Source organism: Ovis canadensis, chromosome 14, assembly GCF_042477335.2.
Source record: "Ovis canadensis isolate MfBH-ARS-UI-01 breed Bighorn chromosome 14, ARS-UI_OviCan_v2, whole genome shotgun sequence".
Lineage (NCBI taxonomy): Eukaryota > Metazoa > Chordata > Mammalia > Artiodactyla > Bovidae > Ovis > Ovis canadensis.
The window spans coordinates 64,106,267-64,126,555 of NC_091258.1; the positions used below are offsets into that span (position 1 = coordinate 64,106,267).

General features: G+C 52.0%; 1 protein-coding gene across 3 annotated transcripts in view; it reads left to right on the forward strand.

Annotated features, from left to right (window-relative positions):
• GRIK5 (glutamate ionotropic receptor kainate type subunit 5) overlaps window positions 1-20,289 on the forward strand; it is a 62,993-nt gene that overhangs the window by 36,540 nt on the left and 6,164 nt on the right. The window contains exons 13-18 of one of the 3 annotated variants that reach the window (XM_069550860.1): window positions 5,328-5,441; window positions 5,608-5,717; window positions 6,100-6,273; window positions 16,687-16,852; window positions 17,391-17,616; window positions 20,161-20,289. In XM_069550860.1, coding sequence (XP_069406961.1) covers window positions 5,328-5,441; window positions 5,608-5,717; window positions 6,100-6,273; window positions 16,687-16,852; window positions 17,391-17,616; window positions 20,161-20,289 — 919 coding nt within the window. Of the gene's footprint in view, window positions 1-5,324; window positions 5,442-5,607; window positions 5,718-6,099; window positions 6,274-16,686; window positions 16,853-17,390; window positions 17,617-20,160 lie in introns of all 3 variants that reach the window. The other 2 variants (XM_069550859.1, XM_069550861.1) reach the window with 2 other exon arrangements.

Genomic DNA, 20,289 nt, shown 5'->3' on the forward strand with positions numbered 1-20,289 from the left:
CTGTGAGCCACAACTAGAGAGGAGTCCCCGCTTACCACAACTACAGAAAGTCCTTGTGCAGCAACAAAGACCCAGCATAGCCACAAATAGACAGATCTCTTTAAAAAAGAATTGTTAGCTTGGGAAATCCCTGGCAGTCCAGCGGTTGAGACTCCGTGCTTCCTCTGCTCAGTGTCCGGGCAGATCCTGCAGGCTTCATAGTGTAGCCCCCCCCCCCCCAAAAAAAAAGAATTGTTAACTAGATGTAAAGTTGTTAGAGGGCTTCCCTGTTGTCTCAGTGGCAAAGAATCCACCTGCCAAAGCAGAGACGGGGATTCTATCCCTGGGTCGGGAAGATCCCCTGGAGAAGGGAATGGCAACCCACTCTGGTATTCCTGACGGGAGAATCCCACGAACAAAGGAGCCTGGCGGGCTACAGTCCATGGGGCTGCAGAAAAGTTGGGACACAATTTAACAACTAAATAACAAAATGAAAATTGTGAACCCGCTAGCCAAAAGAGTAAAAAGGAAAGTAAGGGATCCTGAGGGTAGCAGCTGCAGGAAGCACCCACCACCCTGAGGGCTAAGGGGAAAGGAGAAGAAGTTGGAAAGACTGAAACTTAGAAACTCGAGAGGCCCAATAGAGCTGAGACTCAGACCTTTGAGGTGGAGATGCTGTTGGTCTGGTACTGCAGATGTTTGGTGGGATTTTTGGATTTGAGCAGCAACTTGTCCCTGAGTCTCACTGTGTGTGCTGCTTCAGGCTTTTACCAAACAATTCGTAAGACTTTTCATTTTGAGGGAGGCCCAGGGTACAAAGACTCTGGAGCAGGTGCTGGCTTCATGTAATCTGACCTGGCTGACACCCAGACCTGATGACCCGGAGGATCCAGGGATGTGCAGAGCGCTGGCGGCAAATAGGGATGCAGGCAGCAGGGGGTCACGCACTGCAGACCGCCAGGGTTTTGAAGCAAATCAGACTCTTTTCGGCAGATACTGTTTTTTTCAGTTTGAGAAACTGCTCATTACTGGGCCCCCGCAGAGTTTGAACACCTGCCCGTGAGTAGTGACCATGTGACCTGAGCACTCGTGTGATCTGAGTATTGTCATTTGTGCGCCATTCAGGGTCCTACCAGGAAACAGGTCACTCCAAATATCTGAATGAAGAGAAGTATTCACTAGGAATGAAGTTGCTAACTAGGTAACTGGGAGGGTAAAAGTTGAAGTCCGAGGCCAACTTTTTCTTCCAGGGGCCGGATGTAAATAGTCCCGGCTTCCAGGTCATCCTGTCACTACTCAACTCTTCTTTGTCTGGAAAGCAGTTGCAGACGATAGCTAAACGAGTGAGGCTGGCTGGGTTCCAATAAAATTTTATTTACAAAATTGGGCAGATGCACTAGACTTGGCCGTGGTTCACACACCCTTGCTCTCAGGCACGAGGCAGCAAGTCAGGAAGCCACTCTGTCTCCAGTTCCGAAGGAACAGAGAGGGGCTGACGCTATTGGAAACTTTGAGGAAGGGCTCTGTGAGGCTCGTTCTGCAAGTGCTTGTTGTCGTTCTTAGTCTCTAAGTCATTTTAGCCCGCCAGGCTCCTCTGTCCATGGGATTCTCCAGGCAAGAATGCTGGAGTGGGTTGCCATTTCCTTACCCAGGGGATCTTCCCGACCCAGGGATCGAATCCCTGTCTCCTGCATTGGCAGGCGGATTCTTTAGGAGAAGAATCGGGGAAGCCCGCTGCAAGTGCTAGGAAGCTGCAGACTGGATTTGTCTGCTGTCCTGGGAAGAACCGTGGCTGCCTTTGGTGCAGAAAGAAGGCTGGGGACCTGAGAGCCCACTGGGAAGTGCAGGCTACTCGCATTCCTCCAGCCTGCAGCCTTCCTCTGGCGCCCCCTATCGGCAGAGCCTGCCAGGGAGCCGATGGGGCAGCACCGGTGGTTTGCGCAGGGCTGGTGCACAGGGCGGGTTGGGGGCTGCGGGACAGTCACAAGTGGTTGGTTTTTAGGCATTTAGACAACCCCCACCTCCGTCACTTCTACAGGTGGCTTATTAGGCTTCTTTTCGATTTCATCCCAGAGATGAAACTGTCAGGGTCCCCTTGGGGAGGGAAGTCTTCTTGAAGAAATGGGTGTCTCTTTTGGGAAATGAAGAGGTGGGGAGGAGGAGGTGGAAAGGGAGGGGGAGTTTTAAGTCTCTGAGAGGAGTCTAGAAGGAACTTTCAGCCTCTAAGGATCTATCTGTCCTCTGTTCAGAATGAAACCTGAATCTGACCACCACCACTTTGCCCGCCCCCGGCATCTGCATGGACACCTTTAGTCAGCTTTCTCCCTGCCCATTTCACCCCTATGCCCTCTTCCACTCTTGCCCCTGTGGTCTGTTCTCAAGGCAACCAGATCAGTCACCTCCTGCTCACACCCTCTGATGTGATGTCCTCCACTGTCCTTGGAGCAGAATTGGCCACCTTACCCTGGCCTGCAAGGCCCTGCAGGGCTCTGGTCCCCACTCCACTGAATTTCCCACCCCTCGCTTTCTTTTTCTTCTTTTTTTAAATATTTGTTTATTTGGCTGCACCAGCTTTAGTTGCATCTCACAGGATCTTCAATCTCAGTTGTGGCAAGACCAGGGGTCGAACCCGGATCCCTGCTTTGGGAGCACAGTCTTAGCCACTGGACCACCAGGGAAGTCCCCTACCCCTCCCTTTCTGCTCCAGCCACCCCGGACACTGTCTTGGGTGCAGTGGGGAAGCCACCCACCCCTGGGTTTTAAACAGGTGATTATCACTTTGGATTGGGGGTGTTATTAGCGGAGGCGGGGGGTGTGGCAATGAGGAGGCTGATGGGTTATCACAGAGGACCTTTGCCAAGACAGACCTCCTGGGGTGCGCAAAATATAATAAAGATTCCTGTATTTGCTGGCATTGTTCCTGACAATTCACATATTAGTCGTAAGAGGGGCAAGTGCACAACAAAGGAGAAAACCAGAATTCCCTGGTGGTCCAGTGGTTAAGACTTGGTGCTTTCACTGCTGGGGGCACAGGTTCCATCCCTGGTCACAGAACTGAGAATCTGCAAGTTGTGGGCCAAAAAAAAACCAAAAACCAGAGGGAACCACTCCTTACTCTCAGCATGCAGAAATCCCCGAGGGTGGGCTGTGAACCCAGTGTGTTCTGGGCCCTTGCCACACGTCGAAGCCTCTGGCTTCACCATCTCCCAAGTCTCACGGGGCCATGTCGTCTGTCCCCCACCTTGCGGGAATCGTTTCACCTTCGTCATCTCCCTCTGCTCTTGGTTTGTCTTTCGGGTCTGTCCTCTTTCCCTGACGTCGAGTTATCTTTCAGATCGGTCTCTTCTCCCCCGATCATGGGTCTCATTTGGGCCCCACGTGATCTCTCTGTGGCCCTGGATCTGTTTTCAGCCTGTGCCACCGCTCTCTCCTTCGAGGCCTGAGCCCTCTCTCCCTTTCCCCAGTTCTGCCCCAGCCTCTGTCACCTCCCGTGCTGTCAGTCTCAGTGCCCTGGGGAGATGAGCATGTCCCTCCTCCCAGGCCAGTGAGCTAGGACCTTGACTCTTCTGTTTCAGCCCCAGGGTTGAAGGTCTGTGCTTGAATTGGGAGTCAGTGCTGGGCCCAGTTGAGGCCGTTGGGGCAGAGCCGGTATTCATGGAGAGGCACCCTGGGAGCCGGGTCCCAACCCAGGAGACGTCTCGCCCACACATATTGCTCCCATTTTACAGAGGAGCAAACTGAGGCGCCGGAGAAGGCAATGGCAACCCACTCCAGTACTCTTGCCTGGAAAATCCCATGGACAGAGGAGCCTGGTAGGCTGCAGTCCATGGGGTTGCACAGAGTCAGACACGACTGAGCGACTTTACTTTCACTTTTCAGTATCATGCATTGGAGAAGGAAATGGCAACCCACTCCAGTGTTCTTGCCTGGAGAATCCCAGGCATGGCGGAGCCTAGTGGGCTGCCATCTATGGGGTCGCACAGAGTCGGACACGACTGAAGCAACTTAGCAGCAGCAGCAGCAGCAAACTGAGGCTCAGAGACATGGAAGCCCCTGTCCCCGGTCACCCAGTGAGCTGGCCAGAGCCAGGGCTCCCTCCTCCCGCACCCGGCCCTTACCAGCTCCCTGCCTCCTCTGTCATGTATGTGTGTGTGTGAGGCCACGTGTTCACATGTGTGCCCTGTGCCTCTAGGGGATGACCCCCCCACACCACATCACCGCTCCGCCCTGCACTCATGTACTGGGCACGTGTCTGTCTGCCTGAGTCCACGTGGGTAGCCTATGTCTGAGCACTCGTGTGTGGATTTGGCGTGGTGCACACATGTTGCTGGTATAGACTTGGCTGTGTATAGTGCTCACATGTGCAGTGTGTGTGTGTGTGTGTCTCCGGGGTGTGTATGTGTGTGTGTGAAGTGCCAGGTTTTTTCCCAGCCTGGGTCCTGCCCGCAGCTAATGACTGACTGATGTCCACTCGAGCAAGATGGCCTCTTTGGATCAGGCATCCTGGTGTGCCAGCCAGACCCCCCAGCACACCCTGTTCTCCCTCCCCACCCTTCACCACGTCAGGCCTGGACCCCAGCCACCCACCCCTCCCTGACTCAAGACCCCATGCAACTCCTCTCGAGGCCATTCTCTCAACGGAGCTGGGCGTAGTCCTGTGTCTCGGGATGCCTGGGTGCATACACCTGGGTCCCTAGCACCTGCCAGGGGCAAGAGAATGGAGGTCATACATCTGTGTTATGATCCCCAGCTGTTGTGCCTTTATTCCCCAGTGCCTTAATGTCTCTGAGACTCAGTCTCCCAAGCTGTATAATGGGGCTAGTAGTAGCCCCAGGGAGCTGTTGAGAAGATTATACAAGATAAACCCTATAAAGTGGCATCTGGCTCGAAGCCTGGCACGTAGTAAGCTTGATAAATGTTACCTGTTGTTAACTGTTCATACCAAAGAGAAACCAAGGCTCCCGGAGGGTTCTGAGTGGGTCAGCATCCGGGCATCTTGACTCCAATCTCAGGACCCCAGCGTGGTGGGAGTGGTGTGGGGTCAGTGGTAGGTTTTATAAAGCAGGGCCTTAAATGATGAGCTTGATGTCGGGGGAGAGGAGCGGGAGAGATTGGATGAGGCGGGGCACCTGGGAGGAAGGAGGACGTGAGATGACAGGGGTCCAATACGGGGCCCAGGGAAGACTCCTGGAGCCAGTCTGGTCCCCTGGCTCCTGCTGTCCTGCTCCCTGTGTGTCTCTCTCTTGGCTTCTGATACTCCAAATCGCTCCCTCGGCACAGCTCTCTCTAACTGCGCGTCTGTCTCCCTGGCCCACCCCTCTGCCCCCGCCCCGCCTCCCCTCCAGCAGAAGGCAGACCTGGCTGTGGCTGCGTTCACCATCACAGCCGAGCGGGAGAAGGTCATCGACTTCTCCAAGCCCTTCATGACCCTGGGGATCAGCATCCTCTACCGGGTGCATATGGTACGGTTCCCCTGGAGATGTGGCCGGGGCTGGGGCGGGAGTGGCACTGAGGCCCGAGGGAGACAGAGGCTGTGGGCTGGACCTTGCCTGCCACGGTGGGGCCTGTGGGCCCCAGGGCTTTGGGAGGGGCTGGGGGGGACTCTGCTCTCACTCCCTCCCCCACCAGGGCCGCAAGCCCGGCTACTTTTCCTTCCTGGACCCTTTCTCTCCGGCCGTGTGGCTCTTCATGCTTCTTGCCTATCTGGCCGTCAGTTGCGTCCTGTTCCTGGCCGCCAGGTGAGCCCACTACCTGCTGCCTGGGAGGGAGGACGCGGGGCGGAGGCAGGAGCCGGGCTCTCCATGGCTGTCTGTCCTGGCTGTCCCGGCTCCGCTTGGAGCCTTGGGTTCCCTGCAGCCGCCCTCCCTTCTCCCTTTCCGGCCCCGTCTCTGTGTTTCCTCCCTGTGTCTCTGGCTTCTGCTCCGTGGTCCTCTCCAGGCCTCTCCCCTTCTCGTTCTTCTGTCCCCTTCCTCTTTTGCGCCCACTGTCTCTGTGTGTGTGTGTGTGTCTCCCTGTTCATCTGTGTCTCTCTTCCTCTCCAGTTGTGTCTCCCCTTCCCTTCTGATCACAGTGGCTCTCTCTCCTGTTTTCTTTCTTCCCACCCGCTGTGTCTCTCCACAGGCTGAGCCCCTACGAGTGGTACAACCCGCACCCGTGCCTGCGGGCGCGCCCCCACATCCTGGAGAACCAGTACACGCTGGGCAACAGCCTCTGGTTCCCCGTGGGGGGCTTCATGCAGCAGGGCTCGGAGATCATGCCCCGGGCGCTGTCCACGCGCTGCGTCAGCGGAGTCTGGTGAGAGGCTGTCTGCCCGCCCCAACCGGGGTGGGTGGGACTTTTTGGGGGGACCCTCCTGAGACCTGGGCCCATTCCTATTCCCCACGCCAGCCATGTGATGGGACACAGGGTAGGGCGAGCTGAACCCCCGCTCTGCAGCTCACTGGCTGTACAACCCTCTCCATGCCTCAGTCTCCTCATCTGAGAAATGAGTAAAAATGCCCATGTCTCATATAATCAGAACAGCATGGGTGTGGTAGTCACTGTCTGAGACATTGCCCCAGGCAATCACAGAGACTAGAATCCTTGAGCCACGACAGCCTTCACTGTCCAGAGGCCAAGGCTGAGGCCCAGTCAGAGACCTGCTCCCTCAGAGCCCCACGGGGACCCAGTACCTTGAACAGAGCTTATTTTGCCCCTGAGACAAGCTCTGAGAAGCTTCATGCCAGAGAGCAGACACTGAGCCAGCCGGCAGTGTCTGGCTCATAGCTTTACATTTTTTGGATTAGTTGGCATTTAAAAATTGGGCAAATTTACTTACAAATTCAGATTTCTTTCTTCTTAAAAGAAAAATATTTGATTAAATTAGTTTATTTGTTGGCCACGTGGCGTGTAGAAGCTTAGTTCCCCAGATTCTATAGGGATCGAAGCCATGCCCCCTGCATCGGGAGCTCGGATGTTCTTAACCACTGGACTACCAGGGAAGTCCCAGGCTTCTATCTTTTTCTGTTTTGTTTTGGCTACGCCACACGGCTTGCAGGAATCTGTTTCCCAGCCAGGGATTGAACCCCGGGCCTCGGCAGTGAGAGCCCGCTGTCCTAACCACGAGGCAACCAGGGAACTCCCCACATTCAGAGTTCTCACTTTGCTCAAAGCTTTGGGAGCTCTGGCACTGCACAGCTGGCACTCCCACCTGCTGTCGACACCGCTCCGTTGGCCCCAGGCCCTCTGCCTCCTCCGGCCCCTTTAGGGCCTCGCTTCCATAAGCACCCATGTCTGCCACCCTGTCTTTGATTCATTTAGCCCCGTGGCATGTGGGACCTTAGTTCTCCAACCAGGGATGGAGCCTGTGCCCCCTGATTAGAAGTGCAGAGTCTTAACCACTGGACCGCCAGGGAAGTCCCCATCCTGTCTTTTAAATAGCAGATGGGCTCGGTTGCAGCTCATGTAGCTCTTCTCAGCTCCTTTTCCTGCTTAGAACCACAGAAAGCTGAGGAGCACGCCTAGAACAAGGAACATTCTCCCAGTTTTATGGATTAGGAGGCCGAGACCCAGAGAGAGGAAGTGGTTTCCTAGAGAAGAGTGCATTTGGCTAGAGGCAGGGTGGGGCTGAGCCAGCTTCCCGCCCCAGTGCCACCCACCCCCCAGTCCCTGGGTGCTGCCTGAGCCTGGCTCTGCTCCCCAGGCCCTTGGTGACCTCTCCAGGGCAGCCTAAGACGTTTTGGGCATCATCCCTGTCTGTTACAGTCAATGCATCAATCAGCATTCAGCACAAAGTGCTTCTGAGTCCTTTCCATGTGCCACGTAGTCAGGTGAAAAATTAAGAGGCAAAGGGCTGAGAATAAATAAGTGAACAGACAGATAAACACAAGGAGGTCATATTTTATGCCAGGAATGTATCCCAGTGATATTGTCTGATTAAAAACTTGTTCATTCAAGACCAACCATAATGGTGGCAGGTTTTTCTCTCTCTCAACTAAGTGGGACTAACTACCATCTGGCAGTTGTTTGCAATTTGCTTGGCCCACTGGCTTTGAAACTTTTGAATCTCAATGATTTCTTTTAAACGTTTTGGAATTGGCATCACTTCAGGAGTTACACCCTGCCTTCGTTTTCTGTTGCTGTTGCAACAAATTACCATAAACTTAGTGGTTTAAAAACAATGTAAATTTATTCTCCTACAGCTCTGGAAGGCAGAAGTGCAGGATAGATATCACTGAGCTAAAGTCAAGGTGTTGGCAGGGCCAATTCTGAAGGCTCCAGGGGAAAATCCATTTCTTTGACTTTTCCAGCTTTTAGAAGCTTCCTGCATTCCTGGGCTCGTGGCCCCTGCCTCCAGCTTCAGAGCCAGCAGCACAGCATCTTCAAATCTCTCTCTGACTCTGACCTCCTTCTTCCCCTTATAAGGACCCCTGTGATGCCATGGGCCCACCTGGATACTCCAGGTCAATCTCCCAATCTCAGGATGCTTAACTTAATTCTATCTTCAAAGACCTTTTTTAAGAAAAAAAAAATTATTTATTTGGCTGCCCTGGGTCTTAGTTCTGGCACTCAGAATCTTTGATCTTCATTGTGACATGCTGGGTCTTCAGTTGCAGCATGCTAACTCCTAGTTACGGCATATGAAATCTAGCTTCCTGATCAAGGATCGAATCTGGGCCCCCTGCACTGGGAGGGCAGAGTCTTAGCCACTGGACCACTAGGGAAGTCCCCTGTAAAGAGCCTCTTACTCTATGAAGGAACATACAAGTTCCAGGGATGTGTATATAGGTGTCTTAGGGGCAAGGCTTTCTTCTGCCCACCGCACGTCCGAAGTGAATTTTATTAGCATTTTAAATGTAATGATGTATCAGATGTACATAAGCTGAGCTATTGAAGAACCCAACAGGGTGCAGTGAAAAAGAACAGTGGAGAATGAAGATGCTTAGAAAAGGCACCTCTGAGGGAGGTGACATCTAGGCTGAGTCCAAAAGGTGCAAACAGAGGCAGGCCTGCCAAGGAGAGGGAGGCGCATTCAGCCAGGCAGGAGAGGGCGGCCTGTGTGAGGAGGTGGCTGTAAGGGCAGGGAGGGACCCGCCGTGACAAATCTGGCTGAGTCCCCAGGTCAGGTGGGGGACCAGTGACCACCTCTCTGTAGTCCATCCCTTCTGCTACTCAGTCAGGGACCCTCTTCCCCAGCTGGGTGTTCCATGCCCCAGAGACGTGGTTGCCACAGGAACAGCAGCAGCCCCCCCGACCCAGAGCCCACCTCCTGGGCCCCTCATCTCGTGTCCACCCGGGCCACAGCCTCCTGCAGCCACACCCAAGGGCACATCATCATTTGGGACAGTTCTGCCTTGATTCTTTATTATTTTTGGCCATGCCCCGTGTCCTGTGGGATCTTAGTTCCTCAAACAGGGATTGAACTCGCACCCCCTGCACTGAAGCCCCGAGTCTTAACCACTGGACCGCCAGGGAGGCCCCAGTTCTGCCTTGAAAATGAGTATTTCCGAGTTCACGTTCTGACCCCAGCCCTGTCCCTCCTGGGCTCCCCCATCACTCCCTTGAAGTTGGTCCTTACCCCTCCTTTGCCGTTGTCAACGTCTCAGGCCAGGTCACCCTCTTGTCATGCCCTCCTGGTACAGAAAGCCCCCAAACCTCGGGTCTCACTCTGCTCCCTTCCCCACGCTTCACCAGGGTCACATGGCCCCCTTTATTGATATGGCCAGCACACCCTGTCAGCCATCCTCTTTCTAGAAACCCTTTGCTCCTAGGCTGCTGTGTCTTCCTAGTTCCCTACGACCTCTGGATCCTCTGTCCCATTTCATCATGGGCTCCTTTGGCCCTTCCTCTCTCACTCCGCGCCAGTGACTCTTCAGTGCTCACAGACTCAATGCGCTCTTTAAAGAACACAAAACACTGTATACTTGTTTATTTTGACCACTCCACACAGTGTGTGGGATCTCAGTCCCTGACCAGGGCTTGAATGCAGGCCACAGCAGTGAAAATGCAGACTCCTAACCACTAGCCTGTGCACATGCTAAGTCACTTCCATCATGTCTGACCCTTTGCAACCCCCTGGACTATAGCCCAGCAGGCTCCTCTGTCCATGGGATTCTCCAGGCAAGAATACTGGAGTGGGTTGCCATGGGGGATCTCCCCAACCCCGGGATCGAACCCATGTCTCTTAAGTCTCCTGCATTGGCAGGTGGGTTCTTTACCACTAGTGCCACCTGGGAAGCCCCCCTTAACCATGAGACCACTAGGGAACTCCTTCAATGCCTTCTTTTTTTAAAAAACATATTTATATATTTGTGGCTGCATGGCCTTCCCTCTAGCTGTGGGGAGTGGAGGCTGCTCTCTAGCTGAAGTGCACAGGCTTCGCATTGCAGTGGCCTCTCTAGTGGTGGAGCATGGGCCCTAGGGCGCTTGGGCTCCAGTAGCTGCAGTTCATAGGCTCTGGAGCACAAGATGGATAGTTGTGGTACATGGGCTCGGTTGCTCTGTAGCATGTGGGATCTTCCCGGGTCAGGGATCAAACGTGTGTCTTCTGCATTGGCAGGCAGATTCTTTACCACTTAGCCACCAAGGAACCCAATGCCCTGTTTTTATAACAAATATTTGGTAACACCTCTTTTCCGCCCTAATGAAATTCAAAGGTAATACGTCAACCTACACTCATGATTCAGAACAAATCAATATAATGCCCTGATTTCAATACAAAGGAGAAAAGGAGAAGTGATTGACGATACAACAGTAGGAAAGCAATACCTAAATGCTTGGGCGGGACTGTGCTCCAAGACAGATTGCAGCAGTCAGGTGGCCGCACCTACAGGTAGTGGATACCATTGCAATTATGAGAAGACAGATTGTTTAATAGAATGACGTCAATACCTGAGGCATGACGCTTTGAAATCATGGGCAGATAAGTGTATCTGTACAAATACAAATCACCACGATTGTGAGACTCATCAACTCAGCCGGTCCCAAGTTTCTTCACACAGTGACTCAAATACCACAAGCAGGGCTGCTGTCAGAGACGCGATTTCCCAAAATCGTGAGCAGTTCTTGGCACGGTTTCAAACAAAACAGCATCCAGCTTTGTTCCTCAATCTAAACAATAGGTACCTTTCTAGAAATGTTGGTTTCTATTCTAGCCATGCCAAAAATATTTCTATTTTTATGTCCGTGCATGCTCAGTCATGTCCGACTCTTTGCAACCCCATGGACTGTCGCCCACCAGGCTCCTCGGTCCATGGGATTCTCCAGGCAGGAACACTGGGGTGGGTTGCCGTTTCCACCTCCAGGGGATCTTCCTGACCCAAGGATTGAACCTGAGTCTCCTATGTTGGCAAGCAGATTCTTTACCACTAGCACCACCTGGGAAGCCCTGGTTTTTATGTATCAGGGAGTTGAGTCAGATAATCAAGTACAGGATTTTCTATGTTTAGACTGGGCTGTCTGGTTGACACCTGTCCCTACCCACTGACATCAGGACCCCACACGATCACTTTGGTCACCAGAGTGCCTCACACCTCACCAAGCACTTTCCTCAAACAACCCTGGGGCCACGCCCTGCCCAGGAACCACCACTCTGTATACCCCCAGCTTCCCTTCCCAAGTCCTCAACTGCAGATCCCTCCATGAGGCACCCTCAAACTCAGCTTGCCCAAAGTGGAGCTCACATCCTTACTCCCAAATTGGTCCCCAGGTTCTGTCTTGGTGAATGGCCCCATCACCCCCGCCATCACCACCGCCCGTCTGCCATGGTGTCCCTGGGGTTTCGGGGTGCCTGGGGTGTATCAGGCACTGGATAGTTTTGTCTTGAGTGAATGACAGCATTGATCCGTGGGGTAGGTTTGAAGAGACTTGGCTTCCAGAGAGATTATGGCGGACCCTGGATCTTTCTATGAGTTGAGTTTGGGTTGCTTTTGGAAAAGGCATATTATTCATCCATTTATCCTACACTCCACCCGCATCCCAGCACCCAGCACAGGAGTGTGCATGCGTGCTCAGCAGAGAACAGCTGCTCTTTCCTTCATTATCCACTGGAGGAGGGGGTGCTCTGGAAGGACCTCTCAGCATCTTTCCTGTCTTCAGGCCCCGCGGATCTGTATCTGTACTTCGGCAGGGAGCCTAGCCCCTCTCATCTGCCTGGTGCGAGGAGAGAGGGCCAGGCCAAGGCGGGTGACTGCCTTTGGGTCTAGAGCCAGGCCAGTGGGTACTTCTTTTCCCAAGTCTGTCCTGAGTCGCAGGACCACAAAAGCACGCACGTGCATGGCACTTGGTCTGTGTTGTGACTCATTCTTAGAACAGCCCTGTGAGGAGCGACCTACAGTTATTATCATCATTATTACTATTATTATAAATACTGTTATTTTGGCCACACTCTGAGGCGTATGGGATCTTAGTTCCTCCACCAGGGATTGAACCCACCCACTTGACATTGGAAGCATGGAGTCCTAACCACTGGCCTGTGAGGGAATTCCTATGGGGGCCTACGATTATACTTAACCTCACGGGTGAATCCATGGTCTCACAGCTCATCAGTGATGGAGCCAGGATTTGGGGATTTTCCAGGGACCTCGATTTCTACTTTATTTCCACTGTGGTCAGTGAATATTCTCTGTAGGCTTTTAATCCTTTGTCATTTATTGAGACTTGTTTTATGACTCAGCGTAGAGTCTATCCTGGTAAATGTTCTACACGCACATGCATAGAATGTGTGTTTTGCTGCTGGTGGGTGCGATGTTTTGTAAATGGCAGCTAGGACCAGTAGGCTACTCTTGTCTTCATATGGTTACTGACTTTCTGTCTACTGATTCTGTCAATTACTGAGAAAAGAGTGTTGAGATCACCACTTGTAATTGTGGAGAAATTTCATGTTTCTCTTTTCAGTTCTATCAGGTTTTGCTTTATGAATTTTGAAGCCGTGTAATTAGGTGTATCAAGTTTGGGACTGTTGTGTCTTTTTGATGAATTGACCCCTTTGCTATTATGTAGCTCAGTTGGTAAAGAATCCGCCTGCAATTCAGGAGACCCTGGTTCGGTTCCTGGGTTGGGAAGATCCGCTGGAGAAGGGATAGGCTACCCACTCCAGTATTCTTGGGCTTCCTTTGTGGCTCAGCTGGTAAAGAACCCACCTGCAATGCAGGAGACCTGGGTTCAGTCTCTGGGTTGGAAAGATCCCCTGGAGAATGGAAAGGCTACCTACTATAGTATTCTGGCCTAGAGAATTCCATGGACTATATAGTCCATGGGGTCTCAGAGTCGGACATGACTAAGTGACTTTCACTTTCACTTCCTCTTTATTCCTGATAAATTCCTTGTTTTGGGGTTACCTTTTTTGATGTTCATATAGCCATCCCAGCTTTTTAAAAAAAGTATTTATTTATTTGGCTGCACTGCATCTTAGTTGCAATGTGTGGGATCTATTTCCCTGACCAGGGATTGAACCAGGGCCCCCTGTTCAATCACTGTATCACAGAGTCTTAGCCACTGGACCAACCAGGGCCATCCCCAACTTTTTAGTGCAGTGTTTCATAGTATATCATTTCCCTATCCTTTCATTGTCAGCTTACCTACACTGTTATATTTAAAGTGGTTTTCTTATAGACAGCATGTACTTAGACCTTGGATTGGCAAACTTCTTTTTTGAGTATTGGGCCAAATTATAAATATTTCAGGCTTTGCTGGTCATATGGTATCTGTTGCATCTACTTAACCCTGATTATGGTACAGAAGCAGCCTTGATTGAATGAGTGTGGTTGTGTTCCAATTAAACTTTTTTTTTGGCTGCACAGTGGGGCACGTGGGATCTTAGTTCCCCAACCAGGGATCCATCCCATGCCCCATCCCTCCACATTGGAAGCTCAGAGTCCTAACCGCTGGATCGCCAGGGAATTCCCCCAGTAAAACTTTATGGACACTGACAGTGAAATTTGAATTTTATGTGTCGCGTGTCATGAGCTGTTACTCTTCCTTCAGTTTCTTCTTCAGCATTTTAAAATGTGAAAGCCATTCTTAGCCTGTGGGCTGCACAAAAACAGTAAGTCAGATCTGGCCTGTGGGCCATAGTTTGCCAACCCCAGGCTGAGACCATTTACCTGCAGTATAATTATTGGTATTTGTTTGATGTTGTTTAATTGCTAACTCTTGTATTTTTTCGTCCCCATGGACTGTAGCCCACCAGACTTCCCTGTCTGTGGGATTTCCCAGGCAGGAATACTAGAGTGGGTTGCCATTTCCTGCTCTAGGGGATCTTCCTGACCCAGGGATCAAACCTGAGTCTCCATGTCTCCTGCATTGCAGGTGGATTCTTCACCACTGAGCCACCTGGAAAGCTCAGAAAACCCAGCATTTACTTATAAAAATTAGTTGCATTCATTCAGAAAAAATTCAGACTTTATAAACTTGGTGTAAAATGTTACTAGCTATTTCTAAAACAAGAAATAACTAATAACATGTGTGTATGTATGTTGTCTTACTTAGGGTTTATTGAGATTCCTGGATCTGCAAGTTTACAGTTTTCACTAAATTTGAAAAGTTTTGAACATTGCTTTTTCCACTATTTTTTTCTGCTGCCCCCTTACTGTCTTCTGTCTCTGGGATTCCAGTCGTGGATGTAAGACCACTTGGTCTTATTCCTCAGGCCACTACGGCTCTGTGCTCATTGTCGGTCAATTTTTCCCTCCTTGTGTTTCATTTTTTGTGTATGTGTGTTTCTTTTGAATAGATTTTGCTGTCTTCAAAATCTGTTTTCTTTTCTGTGCAGTGTCTAATCTGTGTAGATCCTTCCAGTAAAAATTTCCTTTTAGATCTTGTATATTTCATAGAGAGCTTTCTAGTCCTTTCTTCCATTTCTGTCTGCAACGTGTTCATGTTTTTCTTTACATCCTTGATCATCCGAATGTCTTCGCTGCTTAATGTCCTTGCGGCTAATTCCATCATCTCTGCCAATTCTCGTTCCACTTCCGTTGAGCAACTTTTTTTCCTAGTTGTAAGTCCGTTTCTTGCACGTTGTTAATCTGGTATTTTTTTTTATTGGATGACAAGACATTGTGGATTTTATGTTGTTTATATTGTTGCATGTATTAAAGAATCTTTGGGTTTGTTGTTGTTGTTTTTTTCCCTGCAAGACAGTTACTTGTGGATTCTCTTGAGTCTTTCCAGGCCTGTTTTTAAGTTCTTTTAGAGTAGGTCTCAGAGAAGGCAATGGCACCCCACTCCAGTACTCTTGCCTGCAAAATCCCATGGATGGAGGAGCCTGGTGGGCTGCAGTCCATGGGGTCGCTAAGAGTCGAACACGACTGAGTGACTTCACTTTCACTTTTCACTTTCATGCATTGGAGAAGGAAATGGCAACCCACTCCAGTGTTCTTGCCTGGAGAATCCCAGGGACGGGGAGCTTGGTGGGCTGCCATCTATGGGGTCGGATAGAGTCGGACATGACTGAAGTGACTTAGCAGCAGCAGGGTAGGTCTAGCATAACATATTCTTGGGCCAACTTAACTCTGATTCTAATGTGTTATCCTTTATCTCTTTGAATGTCTTATGCATTCAAAGAAATCTCTCTTCTCTGGTTAGGAGCTCAAAAGATTCCCATCCCTGTATGAGCCCTGGAAATTGTTCTTCCTTTGAACGTTCTTATCTGACCCCTTGGAGTTTTATCCAGTGCATACACAGACTGACATTCAGCCAAAGATTCAAAAGAGAAGCTATGCAGATTACTAGAACTGAGCATTCTGCTTCTTCCTCTTGGGCATTCTGTCTCATGAATGCCAGCCATCTCTTGGCCTTCTTGATCTCTGATCTCCATCTCTACAGCTCAGTGAGTTTGCCAGACTCTGGGTTTTCCTTCCTGGCACAGCCGTCTATACATTAAGTCCAGCTGGGTAATGGCAAGCAAGTCTTACTTCATTATTTCTCTTTCCTCAGGGATCCTGGGCCTGTAATGCCTGTTGTCCTTTGTCTAAGGTCATTTCCTATACCCTGTCCAGTTTTCTATTAATAGTTCACAGTGAGAGGGTATTTCCAGACCATCTTATTCTCTTGTGTTTCTGACAGTGGAAGTCTCTGGAAAGAAAGTGTTAAGTTGCTCAGTTGTGTCCAACTCTTTGTGACACCATGGACTGTAGGGCACCAGGCTACTCTGTCCATGGGATTCTTCAGCAAAGAATACTGGAGTGGGTTGCCATGCCCTCCTCCAGGGGATCTTCCCAACCCTGGGATCAAATCTGGGTCTTCTGCATTGCAGATGGAGTCTTTACTGTCTGAGCTACCAGGAAGTCTCTGGAAGTAATACTTAAACCCAGGGAAGGGACTTCCCTGGTGGTCCAATGGCTTCAACTCTGTGCTCCCAATGGAGGGGACCCTTGTTCAGTCCCTGCTCAGGGAACTAGATCCCATATGCTCAACTAAGACCTGGCGCGGCCAAATAAATAAAAAAAAAAAAATCTTTTAAAAAATGTAAACCCAGGGATCTGGACTCTAGATCCTATGATCCCAGCCCCTCCCAACTCTTTGTGATGCCATGGACTGTGGCCCACCAGGCTCTTCTGTCCATGGGATTCTGTGATCCCAGATTCTGTGATCCCATCAGCAGTCAGCCTTCTAGCCTTCTAGATGCTGGGGTCACTGGGGTGAGGGGGGCACCACCAAGGAGGTTCATGGCCACACGGGCAAAGTGGCAGGGGTGGCTCCAGCCCGTAGCTCACCCCTCCCACCCCTCAGGTGGGCCTTCACCTTGATCATCATCTCCTCCTACACGGCCAACCTGGCCGCCTTCCTCACCGTGCAGCGCATGGAGGTGCCCGTGGAGTCGGCCGACGACCTGGCAGACCAGACCAACATCGAGTACGGCACCATCCACGCTGGCTCCACCATGACCTTCTTTCAGGTGGGGCCCCCGGCGCCACCCTGGCTTGGGGTCGTGGTCACCGCCATGCACAGCAGCTTAGGGTAGGGCAGGGCATTCCTCAGAAGGTCCCCACGGGGCCTGGAGGAAGAAAGCTGTCCTGTTTGGCCTGGATGGAGGTCTCCCTGGAACAGGCTGGGCCCTGGAGAGATAATGGGGGTGGAGCCTCTGCTTCTCTGGATATACCCTGGGAACACTGGGAAGGCAGCTGGGCATTAAGCTGTGCCAAGACCCAAGGGTGGGAGAGAGAAAAAGGGTTGGAAAACAGGTCACACCCCCTCCTTCCCAAGCCTTCAGTCCTCGGATTCCTCGCTGGGCTGGTGGGTGTGGGGATGGTTTGGACCTGGCCTTGAGCAGTCTGTCTGTCTGTCTTGTCTCTCTCTGTCCTTGGCTCTGCCTTCCTCTGGTCTCCTCACTCTCTCGGCTTGAGGGAGACCTCCTGGAGGGCAGAGGGCACGGGGAAAGGCAGGAGTGGAAAGACCCTCACCCGTGCTCCCCTCCCCACGCTCCCCTTGCCCAGAATTCACGGTACCAGACGTATCAGCGGATGTGGAACTACATGCAGTCGAAGCAGCCCAGTGTGTTTGTCAAGAGCACAGAGGAGGGCATCGCCCGCGTCCTCAACTCCCGCTACGCCTTCCTGCTTGAGTCCACCATGAACGAGTACCACCGGCGCCTCAACTGCAACCTCACCCAGATCGGGGGCCTCCTCGACACCAAGGGCTACGGCATCGGCATGCCGCTGGGTATGGCAGCCCTGGGGCCCTGGGCAGCCGGAACCAAGCCGTGTGAGCAGGCCACGCGGTGGGCCAGACCCTCCCTGAGCAGGCTGGGTGTGCTGTGTGTAGCCTCCTGCCTGTGTGGCCTTGGGCAGGTGTCGCCACCTTCCTGAGCCTCTGCACCCTCCACCCGGATAAACAGGCCTAGGAGCCATCCACTCCAGCCCTGCAGGGCGGCTGGGAGAACCCTGTGAGGCTCGCAGCCTTCTCCCATTGGCCCCAGGGCCCCTCCAGGGGGAGGGCATGGTTTTGCTGACTTCACATTCTCTGCACCAAACCCACAGCCTGGCTCAGTGCAGGTGCTCAGGAAATGACAGTGGATGTTGTTGGATGGGTGGAAGGGAGGGAGGAAGAATGATGGATGGATCTGCCAGGGAGACCTGGGCGTGTTTTTCCAGGGCTGGTGCTGGAAACTCACCACCAATTTTGTCACCCAATTTTGGCTTTTAAACCTACCTCTGTTCTGATGATTGCTGCACCACTTACCTGTGACTGCACAACAAACGAGCCCAAATTTTAGCAGCTTTGCAGCAGGGTCAGTGCTGTCATCGGGGAAACTGTGGCCCCTGGTGCTCTGAGAGACAGGATCCAGAGTCATGCCAACCCGGATTACAATCCCAGCTTCCTCCCTGACTCGGGCGACAATGTCATCTGCCTCCTTCAGATAACGAGGGTGGTAATACCTACCTCGGGCTTCCCTGGTGGCTCAGCGGTAAAGAATCCGCCTGCCAACGCAGGTGATGCGGGTTCAGCCCCTGAGCGGGGAAGATGCCCTGGAGAAGGAATGGCAACCCACTCCAGTATTCTTGCCGGGAAAACCCCTTGGACGGGGGAGCCTGGCGGTTACAGTCCCTGGGGTCGCAAAGGGTCGGACACAACTTAGCAACTGAACAGCCACAGTATGTGCCTCACGGGATCACTGTGAGACCTGAATACATTTCTGTAGACCAAGGGTCTAGCACACAGTAGGTGTCTGCTAAATACCCATCACCACACTGGCCCTAGTTTCTGGCACCTGGAAGATGCTCAAGAATCATCACAGTGGGACTTCACCTTCCAATGCAGGGGGCGCAGGTTAGGTCCCTTGTCGGGAAGCTAAGATGCCTTACAGTCAAAAAATCAAAACATAAAACAGAAGCAATGTTGTAACAGATTCGATAAAGACCTTAAAAGTGGTCCACGAAAAAATATTTTTTAAAAAAGAATTACCATAATTAGTACAGGGTGGGATGTGGGTGGGACCCAAGGATAGTTTAAGGGAAGGATCTGAGGGCAGATAGGAGAGAGGTGGTCCAGGTCTGGCAGAGGAGCGGTGTGGCTGGGGACTCCTTCATGTGGCAGGTCTGATGCCCTACTGTGTGCCAGGACTGTGCTGGGTACTCAGAGGCCACAGCAGGGAGCTAGCTGCTCAGCCCCCACCTCAGCTGTCTACTGGGGCGAAGACGGCAGACAGACAGATAACATATAGCCTTGTAAGGTGACATCATGTGGCCACAACTGCTCTGAAGTAAATGAGCAGAAGAGATGGACAGGGAGTGGGGTGCTTGTTATCTTTTTTTAATCTGGCTGCACCACATAGCTTGCCGTATCTTAGTTCACCAACCAGGGATTGAACCCAGGCCCCCCATAGTGAAAGCAGAGCCCTAACCACGGGGACTGCTGGGGAGGTCGCTGGCGTTTTAAATAGAGTTAGCAAAGACCTTTCTGAGGCACCATGTGAGCCGCACCGTGAGTGAAGTAAGGGGACGAACACTCGAGGCAGAAGCCGAGGTCCTAAGGGAGCCCCGGGTGGCAGGCCCAGTGACTGCAGGATCTTGCTGAACCTGTGAACAGTTTTTTTCTAGCTGCAAACAGAAGTCATTGGAGAGCTTTAAGCACCAGAGAGGTGTGATCTGTGACTGTGTTTCTGAAATTGTCTCTCTGGCTGCTGTGTTGAGAAGAGCTTCAGTGAGGAGTGAGGGAGGGGCCCACAAGGAAGGGAGTGGTGGTATTCAGTCGCTCAGTTGTGTCTGACTCTTTGCAATCCCATGGACTGCAGCACGCCAGGCTTCACTGTCCTTCACCATCTCCCGGAGTCTGCTCAAACTCATGTCCATCGAGATGGTGATGCCATCCAACCATCTCATCCTCCGAAGCCCCCTTCTCCTCCTGCCTTCAGTCTTTCCCAGCATCAGGGGTCTTTTCCAATGAGTCAGCTCTTTGCATCAGGTGGCCAAAGTATTAGAGCTTCAGCTTCAGCATCAGTTTTTCCAATGACTATTCAGGGTTGATTTCCTTTAGGATTGACTGGTTTGATCTCCTTGCTGTCCAAGGAGGGGGAAATGGTGACAAATGTGACCCGTTGGGGGCTTGGCCCAGGGGTGGTTAAGGGGAGCTGGCGAGCAGTAGTCGGATAGAGGGTGGACAGGAAAGATGCTGGGCACACGGCAGAACCGGGAGGAGAGGAGCTGGGCCTTGGGGGCCAGGGCTCCAGGGTCCCGATGACCTGCCCCTGCCGTGTGCCTGGTCCAGGCTCCCCGTTCCGGGATGAGATCACGCTGGCCATCCTTCAGCTTCAGGAGAACAATCGGCTGGAGATCCTGAAGCGCAAGTGGTGGGAGGGGGGCCGCTGCCCCAAGGAGGAGGACCACCGAGCCAAAG